The 13,851-nt window shown below is 38.0% G+C and overlaps 1 protein-coding gene and 1 pseudogene across 13 annotated transcripts in view; both read left to right on the forward strand.

Moving 5' to 3' along the window:
• Positions 1–13,851, forward strand: part of RPS6KC1 (ribosomal protein S6 kinase C1) — a 166,029-nt gene that overhangs the window by 27,088 nt on the left and 125,090 nt on the right. For 10 of the 13 annotated variants that reach the window (XR_004960884.1, XR_004960879.1, XR_004960876.1 and 7 more), the window contains one exon: positions 10,318–10,433. The exons of 1 other annotated variant lie outside the window; for it this stretch is intronic. Coding sequence is in view for 4 of the 12 variants with exons in the window: in XM_036272263.1 (XP_036128156.1) it covers positions 10,318–10,433 (116 nt within the window). In the remaining 8 variants the exon portion in view is untranslated. Of the gene's footprint in view, positions 1–10,025; positions 10,256–10,317; positions 10,434–12,303; positions 12,337–13,851 lie in introns of those variants that run through there. 2 more of the 13 variants (XR_004960881.1, XR_004960883.1) reach the window with 2 other exon arrangements.
• On the forward strand, positions 9,027–9,124 carry LOC118638118 (annotated as a pseudogene).

Genomic DNA, 13,851 nt, shown 5'->3' on the forward strand with positions numbered 1-13,851 from the left:
TGATGAATTATTCTTATAGTTCTGAATTCTTTTGATTTTTTTTTAATCTCACTGAGGATATTTTTCCACTTATCTTCAGATAGAGCAGGAGGGAGAGAGGGAGGAAGACAGAGAGAGAGAGAGAAAAACAATGATGTGAGAGAGACACATCGATTGGTTGCCTCCCACACGACCCCAATCAGGGCTGGGAGGAACCACAACCGATGTACCTGCCCTTGGCTAGAATCAAAACCGTGACTCTTTGGTCCGAGAGCTAGTGCTCTAACTGCTGAGCCAAACCAGCCAGAGCTCTTTTTATTTTTTAATGTCTATATTTTGTATGTTTCTTACAAATGTTGACCCATTTATTATATAATATCAAAAATTGTTAATATCATAGATCTCTAAAGGAAAATTTTAAATGTTTTTATTTAGTTTTTAGAGAGAGGAAGGGAGAGAGAGATAGAAACATTGATGTGAGAGAGAAACATCGATTGGCTGCCCCCTACACACCCCCTGCTGGGGATCGAGCCCACAACCTGGGCATGTGCCCTGACCAGGAACTGGGACCTCTCAGTCCATGGGATGATGCTCAGTCTACTGAGCCACTTTGGCTGGGCTCTAAAGGAAAATTTTAAAATATTTAGACTTGGATAGCAAGTCTTAATAGTTATAGTTTGGGTTTTTTTTCTTACAGACTTTTGAAAAGAAATCGTCTCTAGGGTTCAGATTTAATAAAGTTAATAAACTTTCTGTTTCATCAAGGACATTCTTTTTTTATTATTATTATTTTTTATCCTCACCTGAGGACATTTTTTAATTTTTTGTTCAGATAGAGTAGGAGGGAGAGAGAGGAAGAGAGAGAGAGAGAGACAAACATCAACGTGAAAGGGACACATCGAGTGGCTGCCACCCGCACGACCAACCAGGGCTGGGGACAAACTGCAACCGAGGTACGCACCCTTAGCAGGAACCGAACCCGGGTCTCTCTGGACCACAGGCCGACGCTCTAACTGCTGAGCCAAATCGGCCAGGGCTGTCTCAGGTATATTTTTAAGATACAGAAAACAAATGTTGCACAGCAGTGTGTTTATAGGCATACATATTTATGTGAAGATGTACCTACATAAATTTGTATAATGTGTAAAACTTCTGAGAGCATGGGAGTAGGGCTTTTACTTTTTACCTTAAACCTACTGTACTGTGGAATTTGTGCATACATACCTTTAAATTTAATGTTGGGCCCTGGCTGGTTTGGCTCATGGGTTAGAATGTTGGCCCATGGACCAAAGAGTCATGTATTCGATTCCCAGTCAAGGGCACATACCTTGGTTGTGGGTTTGATCCCTGGCCCCAGTTGGGGTTGTGTGGGAGTCAACTGATCGATGTGTCTCTCTCATATTGATGTTTCTCTTTCTCTCTCTCCCTCCCCCACTTCTCTTCTACTCTATCTAAAAATTAATGGAAAAATCCTCGGTGAGAATTTAAAAGAAAATTAATGTTGGACATTAATTAACAACCTGGCTTTTAAAACAATAAGCTTGTCACTGGGTAAAAGGGAGTGGCTTCCAAATTGGTTCTTAGCTATTCTTGTCTGTTGCTAATGGATTATCTTCAACTTTTCTCTTCATTCTTACATATTATAGAGTGAAAGTCTCTTATTAATCTTCATAAGTAAGCAGTTTATCACCCTCAGTAAATGGCACAGTCCATTTGTAATACTTAATAACTGCAGTGAGCCCTGCAGGCAGCAGCTGTGGTTGTGTGGAGGGAATTGTTGGTTAGTCATTTATCTTTTTAGCTACTCTTACATTTTTAGTATGTAAGCCTCAACAAAACACAGTCCTGCTCTAATTTACAGAACCTTTGGATATGTAGTTACTGTTCTAGCGTTACAGTGAAAAGAACATACGTTTTTGAATCAGGTAGATTTAGGTCCAAATCTTCTAACCCCTGTTTACTAGTGGTGTGATCTTTTACAAATGAACATCTGAGTCTTTTTTCTTATTAGTAAGATAGGGATAATACCTTCCTGTTCTGAGGATCATATCTGTAGTGTGTGTTTAGATCAGTGCTCGACACATACTAGTTATTATAGCTATTACCTGTTGCTCCGCTTACCATTTCTCTAACATACACACTCTTCCTTATCGCTTTCTTTAGTGTTGGACTGTTCCACTGTGGATGTTTGTATTTATTTATTTATTTTTGTTACAGATGTTTCTCCTTTACCCCTCATTGACACCCTCCTCCCCATCCCCCCTTGCTCCATCTCCAGCTTTGTTGTCTATGTCCATTGGTCATGCGTACATGACCAATGGACATAGACAAGTTCTGTGGTTTATCTCTTTCCCCTCCAACCTACCCTCCTCTGAGATTTGTCAGTCTGTACCCCTCCTCTATGTCTCTGGGTCAATTTTGTTCATCAGTTTGTTTAGTTCATTATATTCCACAAATAAGTGAGATGATGTGATATTTGTCTTTCTCTGCTTGGCTTGTTTTGCTTAGCATAATACTCTCCAGGTCCCTCCATGTCATCTTGAAGGATAAGAGATTTTTCTTTCTTACAGCTGCATAGTATTCCATTGTGTACATATACCACAACTTTTTTATCCACTCATCTATTGATTGACACTTGAGTTGTTTACATATCTTAACTATTGTAAATAGTGCTGCTGTGAACATAGGGGTACATATATTCTTTATGATGGATGTTTCAGGTTTATTAGGGTATATTCCTAGAATTGGGATCACTGGGCAAAACGGCAGTTCAATTTTTAACATTTTGAGGTAATACCATAGTGTTTTCCACAGTGGCTGCATCAGTCTGCATTCCCACCAGCAGTCTACTAGAGTCCCCTTTTCTCCACACCCTCGCCAACACTTGTTTGATGATTTGTTGATGGCAGCCATTCTGACAGGTGTGAAGTGATACCTCATAGTTGTTTTAATTTGCATCTCTCTGAGGATTAGTGATGTGGGGCATTTTTTCATATGTCTCTTGGCCATTTGTATGTCCTCTGCCCATTTTTTAATTGGGTTCTTTGTCTTTTGTTGAGTTGTATGAACACTCTATATATTTTGGAAATTAACCCCTTATCTGATGCATCATTGGCAATTATGGTCTCCCATCTAGTGGGTTCCCTTTCCATTTTGATGGTTGTTTCTTTTGCTGTGCAGAAGCTTTTGAGTTTGATGTTGTCCCATGTGTTCGCCTTCCAGAATTTTAGATGTCTCCTCTTCTAGGAAATTTTCTGTGTTTCTTTCTTTTTTTTTTTAATCCTCACCTGAGGCTATTTTCCCATTTTTTGTTCAGATAGAGTGGGAGGGAGAGAGGGGAAGAGAGAGAGAGAGAGAAACATTGACGTGAAAGAGACACATCGAGTGGCTGCCACCTGCACGACCAACCAGGGCCAGGGACAAACTGCAACTGCGGTACATGCCCTTAGTGGGAACTGAACCCAGGTCTCTCTCGACCGCAGGCTGACACTCTAACCACTGAGCAAAACTGGCCAGGGCTTCTGTGTTTCTTTTAGACTAGTTAGTTGTTTCCCCTTTCAATTTTACATCTCACCAATATGCCAATTAACTCATTTTCCTCCAATTTTTGTAATTTGCCAAATTTTCAAATTTACAGAAAAAAAAAACCTGTAAAGAATAGTATGTGAACACTTACATACCTTTTGCCCAAGTTCACTAATTGCTAAAAATTTGCCACATTTGTCTATAATACTCTATGGGTGTGTCTTAATTTTTTTTCCTGAAGCATTTGAGAGTAAGTTGCAGATATTGTGACATTTCAACCCCTATTTTGTATATATCCACAATACCATATCACACTCAAGAAATTTAACATTGATAATAATAATATCAAATACATAATCCATATTCAAATTTCTCCAGCTTTCTTAGATTTTATTTTGGATCCAGGATCACATCTCTAGATTTGTTTCTTTTTTTCTTCTTCTTTTTTCCATTAATCCTCACCCGAGGATATTTTTTCCATTGGTTTTTAGAGAGTAGAAGGGAGAGAGAAAAACATCAGTGTGAGAGAGATATATCGATCAGTTGCGTCTTTCATGCACCCCACCCATGGCCTGGAGATCGAACCAGCAACCCAGGTATGTGCCCTTGATTGGGAATCAAACCCATGACCCTTCAGTGTGCAGGCTGACACTCTAACCGCTGATCCACACCGGCCAGGGAATCTAGGTTTGTTTCTTTAAGTTACAGTGTTCCTTGTGCATTTTTTTCTTCCATGACATGGACATAAAAGAATATAAGACAGTGGTTTTGTAGGTTTCACAATCTTGATCTGATTGTTTTCTCATGATGAGACATGTTTTTGTTGTTAGAGCTCTCATCACACTGTGATTTCCTGTGAGGAAGAGAAAAACAGCTCCTGACGGCTAAGAAGGGACTGGCCCCCACCTCAACCTCGGGTTTCTCAGAGTTGATCTGGCGTTCACTCTAGGCTGTGTTGTCCTGCAGTTGGTCCTAAACAGTTCTATAGAACACGAAGATTAGACAAGGCCACTGTGTGTCCTTGGAGCAGGACACAACCAAGGTCACTCTGTGATCATGTCTGAACAGACAAAAACATGAATTTTGTTCATGTCACAAAAATGATCATGTATGTTTTCATCCTGGCTACTGTGAGTGTCCTGGCTTCCTTATAAATCACAGCCTTAGCCTCTCCCATTTTTCTTGCCTCATAGAAAGATTTATTAAAATCATAGAATTAGATAAAATTTATAGAATCATAGAATTACCCCCACTTCCTGACAACATTTAAACCAGGGGAAAAGCTCCACTTCGTTGAACCTTTCCCAGAAGCACCCAACACAAGCCCAAACCTTGGAATTCCTCTCTAACACCTTCTTAGTAAAATGCCCCAGGGTTTCCAACAGTATATATTCTCCCTAGTTGCAAGGAGTAATAAATTCAGCTGGTTTAACTAGAAGTGTCTTCATGGTGCTGTTGACTATAGGAAATTCACACCTGAGAACTTTGGCCTCTCTTTCTTTTTACTCTGTGAATGAATGTTTGATACAGTTAAGAATCGCATCAAGCTTTTCTGGTTAGTTCCTTATTGGTTAAGGATAACTTTTAGTTCCCTACAACCAGTTTTTGATCATTGGCATTTGCATTTTTAAAAAAGTTGTAAGATCTGTTTTCTAGTTGTTATACATAATAAAAAACAAAACAACAAAAAACAGAGGGTCCAAAAGGCAACTATAAATCAATGAGAGAGACTTTATTTCTAATGATTTGCCAGTTTTGTTAGAATGTTTTAATTTAACCCTCCCCTTCCAGCTTTTAGTGAACCATTAGGGAATAATTGGGAGTGATGGAGTGGCTTATATATAATATATACACATCTACACATAATATAATACATAATATATAATATTGTATATACACATTCTCAGGAAAAATTTATTTTGTACTTTCTATTGTAAGTCACATAAATTTTCTGCTGTGTTCACAGGAAAATAAACATTGACCCTGTGAATGGAAATTTAAAGCACCTGTTTCTGATTTCTCATTGCTGCCTTTCTTGTGGAAATTTTTTTTTCCCCATAAAATATGTTTTTATTGATTTTTTTAGAGAGAGAGGAAGGGAGCGAGAGAGAAATATCAATCGGTTGCCTCCTGCCTGACCTCTACTGGGGATCGAGCCTGCATCCCGGGCATTTGCCCTGACCTGCAATCGAACCCGGACCTCTCAGTTCATGGGATGATGCTCAGTCCACTGAGCCACACTGGCCAGACTCTTGTTGAAGTTTTGATGGTATTAAAGGATTAATAACTGGAGAATAACTGCTAGGATGCTGTCTACCATTAGGATGACTGTTGGATCTTGCTACTTTTAAAGTTAGGTGATTTTTTTTTAGATATGTTAGGGCTAGTGGTTATTGCATTAAAATTCATGTGTCTTGCCCTGGCCGGTTTGGCTCAGCGGTTAGAGCGTCGGCCTGTGGTCCAGAGAGACCAGGGTTCGGTTTCCGCTAAGGGCATGTACCTCGGTTGCAGTTTGTCCCCGGCCCTGGTTGGGTCGTATGGGTGGCAGCAACTTGATGTGTCCCTTTCATGTTGATGTTTCTCTCTCTCTCTTCCTCCCACTCTATCTGAACAAAATACTGAAAAATATCCTCAGGTGAGGATAAAAAAATAAAAAAATAAATAAAATTTATGTGTCTTTGTTTATGCTACCAATACTATTTTTTTTTTTTTGTTATTATGAAATATCTTGGGAACAAAGAAGTGAACATGTTCTTTCATCATACTTGTTTTGATGATAGGATTCCGTATAATTGAATCTTTTAATGTGTGAGCCTTTATTTCAGTTGTGCTCCACTCTGAAAAATGTTTTCATTCATCTCCACTTTCCAAGTTTAGTGGAATGGAAATGCTTAGTTCAGTGGAAGTACAACAGAGACCTGCTTCTGCATATGCATTCTATTTGGAAATTGATATACTTGTTGCTTTAGCATTTTAGTCTAGCTTAATGGGGAGGTGGGGTCACACTAGGATTAAGCTCCCACATTTTTATGTATGTTTTTCAGCTAGCAAATAAGATTTTTAAGGGTGTCATCAAATATTAGGAAGCTTTTCATTAAAATTTCTCAGTTATGCATTAAAGATAGTATTGGGTAGTCTTATGGGTTGAAACAGAATGTGTACATTTTCTGGTGTTCTATTCTAAAATGATCAATGCCCACAGAATTACTAACATTAATTAGTAATTAGTGCAGGCACTGGAATTTACTTTTTCGTTTAAAGGATACATATGTTGGACAATAATCATAAGCACCAGTGCATATTTAATTTCTTATTTAGGAAAAACAAGAAATAATGGACATTTAGCTGTCATTTTAACCTTTTTGGTCAGTGCTTTTCCCCTAAGATTGAATAACTTAGATTGTTTTCATGCCAGAGTAGTTGCTTTATGGGTTGGGGTTTTTGTTTCCAGATAATATTATTGATAAGTAAGCTAGCATAGTCATTTTAGATGTGCTTTTGTCATTGGGAGAATTGAGTTTAATTGTTGCATATGAACTGGTAACTAATAGAAAAACAGATACAGCATAATGGATTATATTAGATTTGGTTACTTGTGGCAAAACTTAAAACAAGATAGACATCAATTTCATTTTCACGGGATAAGATCTGGAGGTAGCCTTAGGCAGGGCAGTGTCACAGTGATTAGGAATCTGAGTTCCTACCATGTTGCTCTGCATTTTTTACCTTCCACCTCATAACCCTTCTTGAAAATGGAAAAGGAGAAAGAAGAGAAGGGAGGGGGGAGAAGGAATATATCTGCTGTCTCTTAAAGAGATTTCTTGGAAGCTGCAGAATAACTTTTGTTTATATGTTATTGGCCAGAACTTAATCTGTGTCCAAATATAACTGTAAAGCAAGTTGGAAATTATAGCTTTTTTTTTTTTTTTTTCCTGTACCACCATTGTACCTAGTTAGAAATTGGAGATTATTTTACTTAGCAAGAAGGTGAGAAGAAATATCAAGATAGCAACTGGCAGCTGATTGCACAGTAAATAAAACAGTAGAGTGGATATTAGGAACCCTTGAATTGATTGCCACTTGCCTGCTAACTTTTACTAGGCCCTGGGCTCCTTGAGGATGGTGGTGAAAGTTATAGACCCTTTTCCTTGAAAAATGTACCCATGGACATATGCATGGAATTTTGTAGGATTGTTGTCTCTGAAACCCCTGCGTTAAGACTAGGGGTTAAGACCCACTAGTAAGATTTCTTATTAGGGAAAGTGCTGTCTTCTAGGATGGAATGTTCCATTGTAAGACAGTTCTTTTTGTTAGAAAGTTTTTCTAAGTTTTCATTATTCACTCATGCAGTCAGCAAAAGTTTATTAGCATGTATTGTATGCTAGACACTATGATGGTACTTAAAGATTCAAAAACACCATGATTGATTTAGTAAGTGCTTGCTGTGTGCCTGGCGTGGAACTCGGAGCCTTAAGTACATTCTTTATTTTATGAATTAGGAAATAATCTGCCTAAGATTTTATAGCTGGTGAATGATAGACCTAGTATTTGAATTCAGGTCTAACTCTAAACTCTTTTTTTTTAAGTTACCTTTGTGGTAAGGCAGTTAGACAGACATGAACAGAACAACAATGATAGGCCAGGTACAGGTCACCAGGACAGAAAGCCCCAGGTATCTGTCAACGGGAAAAACTGGGAAAACAAGAATCTTGCCCCCAGGGTAACCTTTCCTCCCCTAGCATATCATATCACTGGTCTTGTGGTTTAGACCTCCTGACCTTTCGTATAAGCTGATCTTCTGGTTCAGATCCTCTCCTGACTTTTCCTTCTCTGGCACGTTGCTAGCCATGCAGTAGACCCCTTTGGAGGAGGAACAAGGGGCTGAAGAGCGGCCTCTTGAGGCTCCCACGTGAGCCCTTGCACTGTAGTACTCCCTTGAGCATTAACTCCTAGGGATAACATCTAGGCCTCAGCTGTGTTTTAGCTCCAGGCTAGAAAAGCTGCAAAACGAGATGCTGTGGCTGACATCAGGACCTGCTGCATTGACTAATGACCCTTTGCCCTGGCACTGACCAATCAGTGGAGACCATGATCTTGAAAGGACAGACCTGGAAAACAGATGAATATGCTCTTGGATTCTCCCCTGAGATCTCCAGATAAATATCTTCAAGACAGGACCCAGTGCTGTGCTCCTTCCTGAGGGCATGCATGTCCCCCTTCTCCCCCCCCCCCCAAACCAGGCCTGTTAAGTTTACCTTTCTCCTAAGTTTCAAGGGTCCTTCTTTTGCCTCTGCAACTTGTTTTTTGAGCCCACTTCTTCTACCACTCACTTCTACCTCTGTGACTTTCTAAATAATCTCTCTTATAGCTTGAGTGTCTTGGTTCTGAATTATTTCTTAGCCAGAACTTAAGTACCGAGGTTGTTGAAACTATATCCAGTTTGACCCCAGTGGCCTAATGCCTGGTGCTGTGATTGCTGCCAACACCAAGAGGTAGACGTTTCACTGTAAACATGACGCATTGAGCTTAGGTAGCACATATATTAAACTCGGAATGGTACAGAAATTAGAATGGCCCCTGTGTAAGGATGACACAAATTTGTGAAGTGTTCCATATTTTTGTCAAATATATGGTGACAGAAGGTTTGGCTTTTGGTGGTGGGCACGCAATGCAATATACAGATGATGTATCAAAGAATTGTATACTTGAAACCTACATAATTACTAATGGGGCAAAGCTAGGTTTACAGTTGTCCATCTGGAAAATAATACAATGATTAATAAATAAGACGAGAATAAACTGTTTCGAATACTTAAAACTGTAAACCTACTTTTGCCCCATTCTGTATATTAACCAACGTTACCTCAGTAAATTTAATTTAAAAAAATAAGTAAAACCAATTCTTTAGTTACCAGGAAGTAGACACCTCCTTTTAAGCATGAGACACACTGAGCCGAGGTATTTAGTTGTACAGTTTCAGATTCTTGCCTGGGGTAATATAACTAGAATCTTTTTGTGCCTCAGTTTCCTGTTGACATTTTGCAAAGCTACTGAAAGTGTTTAAGTAGGTGATGATGTTACTCTTAATTTTGTATTTTTTAAACCTAAATTGTCGTCAGTATGGTGACAAATGCCAAACTGTAGTCTGGTCTGAGAGTAGTAAAAGTGGTCATATTTGAAAATGTCTAATCAGCATTCAAATTGTTTATATCATTAAAAAAATTCTATGAACACCACCTTTCTGTCACCTTGGAAAATAGCCCACTGGTGCCCTGTGTTCTCTTTTTTCTCACAAGCACGGTGTTGTGTACGCTGACAGTATCACACATAGAATTTGGCTTAAAAAGCTTTTTTCTTCAAACCAAGGTTTTTTACCCCACTGATATACAGACATTCTCATAATTCCTTTCTTCCTTTGTAAATCAAAAAGAGTGGGGAAGGGAAAATGATATACGTAATTACAGTATTAAATTGCTATAGAAAACCAGTCTAGTTCTTTATAATTCTCTTTTCAACCTTAGTTTCACCTCGCCAGCTTCTCAGATGGTAAGTTTCTGAAATCGACAGGCCTTAGATGATGGTGGCACCATTCTTTTCGAGTTGACATCTCTGCCTCGCGTTGTCAGAAGCATCATTCTCTCTTCTGGCGAGAGTGCTGCTGACTGCAGGTGTGGGGCCAGGTTTGACCCGAGAAGCTGCGTGATCAGCGCAGCAGCGGGCAGGGACAGGGCTGCTGCTCTCTGCGCTGAACGTGAGTGGTCATGACCGGTGTTTGACCCTTCTTTGTATGTGTTGATTCTTATTTAATTGTAGGACGATTTGATGAAACTGTTATTGAAGAGAGGAGACAGTGTGCTGAAGATCTGTTACAGTTCTCTGCCAATATTCCTGCTCTTTATAACAGTAAACAGCTTGAAGATTTTTTCAAGGTTTGGAGGTCTTTCTGAAATATTCTGTATTTTATTACCTGTGTTTTCTAATGTGTAGTAAAGCAAGATTTAAGTTTTTTTTTTTTAAAACAATAGAAAATGTCATTTCCTTTTGAATTTCATTATTCACTAAAATCAGTTAGTAGCTCAGTAGCAGTGTCTATGGCATATCCTTCATTTTGGGATAGAAACCGATATAAGTCGATATTAAAATGTTTTAATTGTACTAATTTATTTAAAGATAGAACAAAAATAGTGACATATAATTTCAGAGAGGTAGATTAGTACAAATTCTGTTACCAGAGATCATTGGATATTTGTGTATTGTTTCTTGACATGTAATGCCTTCATTCTGAGTTCTTTATAATTTTCTAATTTATTTTGAACTGATCCTGTGCAGGCTGTCGGTTGTTATCAGTGTTGTTATTGTTTTTAATATGTTAAAAAATTTTTTTAAATATGTTTTTATTGATTTTTTTAGAGAGAGAGGAAGGGAGAGAGAGATAGAAACACTGATGTGAGAGAAAAACATCTATCGGCTGCCTCCTGCACTCCCCTCCTGGGGACTAAGCTGCATCCCAGGCATTTGCCCTAATGGGGAAACCAACAGGGATCTCTTAGTCCTTGGGACAACACTCAATCCACTGAGTCACACAGGCTGGGCAATATCACTGTTTTTAAAGACCACACTTTTTCTATTGCATTTAGTCTTCTAGGTGGTTGTGTCATAATTGGTTTCTCCCTCTATAACTAAAAGTCTACTTATTTATATAAATGTAATTTCTTACAACATATAACCAGTGAGGTATGTGAGCAGTGGGATTCTTAATTTTCCTGATGCTAGTGGATCTGCAAAACAAATCTATTTATTTAATCCTCACCCGAGGACTTTTTTTTTTTTTCATTTATCTTCAGATAGAGTGGGAGGGAGAGAGGGAGGAAGAGAGAGAGAGAGAGAAACATCAACGCGAGAGAGACACATCAACTGGTTGCCACCCGCACGACCCAATCAGGGCTGGGGACAAACTGCAACTGAGGTACATGCCCTTAGTGGGAACCGAACCCGGGTCTCTCTGGTCCGGAGGCTGACGCTCTAACCGCTGAGCCAAACCGGTCAAGGTGAAAGGAATTTATTTTTTATGACCTATTTTACTTTACTGAAGAAAGTTGATCTGTTGGAAGATATTACTATAAATGTATGACTTATACAGTATATAATAGAAATAGAAATAGCAATATAAAAGTTTGTAGTAATAATAAGATTCTTGCTGACTGACTTGATTGCTTATGTTTTTATTACTCTGTAGACTAGGCCAAGATGATGAATTTGGCTTCTGCTTATGACCTAATGCAGATCTTTGAGATCAGCGGCTAAGTCAAAATGATACAATATTTAGCTATTTGCTGTTCTTAGTTATAGTTGTTTCTATGCAGAGTCTATGCTTATAGAAAAAGGTAACATTATTAAGCAAGAAGACTATTGCTTTATAGAAATTGTGTAAGGAAGTCATACAAATTAGCACATGCCAAGGGCTAAAAAAATCAGTCTAGAGACACAGAAGTCAGATCTTAGACTTTGAACAATTTAAATAAAAGTTATATTTATTCTGTTTCTTTTGGATATTCCTGATTTTAACTACTGCTGGAAGACATTTATTTATTTATTTTTGATCCTCACCCGAGGGTGTTTTCCATTGATTTTTAATTTTTTATTTTAAAGATTGGAAAGGAGAGAAGGAAGGAGGGAGGGAGGGAGGAAGAGAGCGCGAGAGCGAGAGAGCGCGAGAGCGAGAGAGAGAGAGAGAGAGAGAGAGAGAGAGAAACATTGATGTGAGAGAGACATATCAATTGGTTGCCTCCGGCTTGACTCCGAGCAGGGTCAGAGATCCAACCTACAACCTAGGTATGTGCCTTTTATCAGGAATTTAATCCAAGACCCTTTGGTCCTCAAGCTTACGCTCTAACCCCTGAGCCAAACCAGCCAGGGCTGGAAGACACTTATTTTTAGGCTTTGTGAAATGAGAGACAAAAGAAGAGGGAGGAAAGATTAGGCAGTTTAAGAGAAGTAAAGCTAACTTTCTACCTAGACGTAGTCCTTATATCTCACTGAAAAGAATCTGGGTCTCAAGAGTGTCCTTAGCTTCAGAGAAGTCTGGGCAGGTGACTCTTTTAGCTTTTTAATTCTGATTGTGGATCAAGGTATGGAGGGGAGGTTTTGGGGTAGCCAGTCCACAGGGTGTTCTATAATAACATAGTTTTTTTCTTTGTAGAAACATTCATGATAGATACCACATGCAAATAATCATATGGCTACTTGATTAAAAAAACCCACATAAGTGTAGAAGGAAGAGAGTAATGAGCCTCCATTACTCACTACTCAGTTTAAAAAATTATCAGTATGTAGCCAATTTATTTTCATCTGTTGATCGAAATTCAACCTGGCATAAAATTGTTCATAGTAGTCCCTTAGAATGCTTTTAATTTCTGTAGGGATGGTAGTAATGTCTCTTCCATTCATGATTTTGGTAACTTGTATCTATTTTTTCTGTCAAAGGACCAACTTGGTTTTATTTGTTTTTCTCTATATTTCTGTTTAATTCCATTAATTTATACTTTAAACTTTATTTCCTTCCTTTTGCCTGCTTTGAATTTTCTTTGCTCTTTATCTGATTCTTTAATTTCTTAAAGTAGGAGCTTAAGTTATTGATTTGCGATGATTGTTCTTGTCTAATGGGGGCATTTATAGCTATAAATATTCCTCTTAGCACTACTTGAGCCTTGATTATCATACATTTTTATATTTGTTTTCATTTGTATTCAGTTCGGTGTATTTTCTGATTTCTTTTGTGATTTTTTGTTGTTGACTTGTTTATTTAGAAATATGTTTTTCTGTTCCCAAATATTCGTGGATTTCCTAAAATTTCTTCTGTTGTTGAGTTCTAATTTTGTATTCTTGTGGTTGTCATAAATCATATGTTGTATAATTTCAATTCTTTTAACTTTATTGAGGCCTGATTTATTTCTTAGTATATGATCTATCTTGGAGAATGTTCCATGTGTGCTTGAAAAGTATATATATTCTGTTGTCAGGTGGAGTTTTTATGTAAATGTTAGTTCAAGTTAGTTGATAGTGTTGTTTGGCATTTATATTCTTGCTGATTTTCTAATTTTGTCATTTCCTGAGTGAGGTATTGAAGTCTTCAGTTGTTATTGTTGAACTTTTTATTTCTTCTTTCAGCTATGTTAATTTTTACTTTATTTGCGGGCTCTGTTGGCATGTACATGTATGTTTATAATGGATATGTTTTCCTGATGAATTGCTTAGTCTTATGCATTGTCTCTCTTTGTCTCTAGTAGTACTTATTAAAGCCTTACTTTATATGATTTTAATATAGCCATTCTAGGTTTCTTACATTTG

Source organism: Molossus molossus, unplaced genomic scaffold (assembly GCF_014108415.1).
Source record: "Molossus molossus isolate mMolMol1 unplaced genomic scaffold, mMolMol1.p scaffold_m16_p_20, whole genome shotgun sequence".
Classification (NCBI taxonomy): domain Eukaryota; kingdom Metazoa; phylum Chordata; class Mammalia; order Chiroptera; family Molossidae; genus Molossus; species Molossus molossus.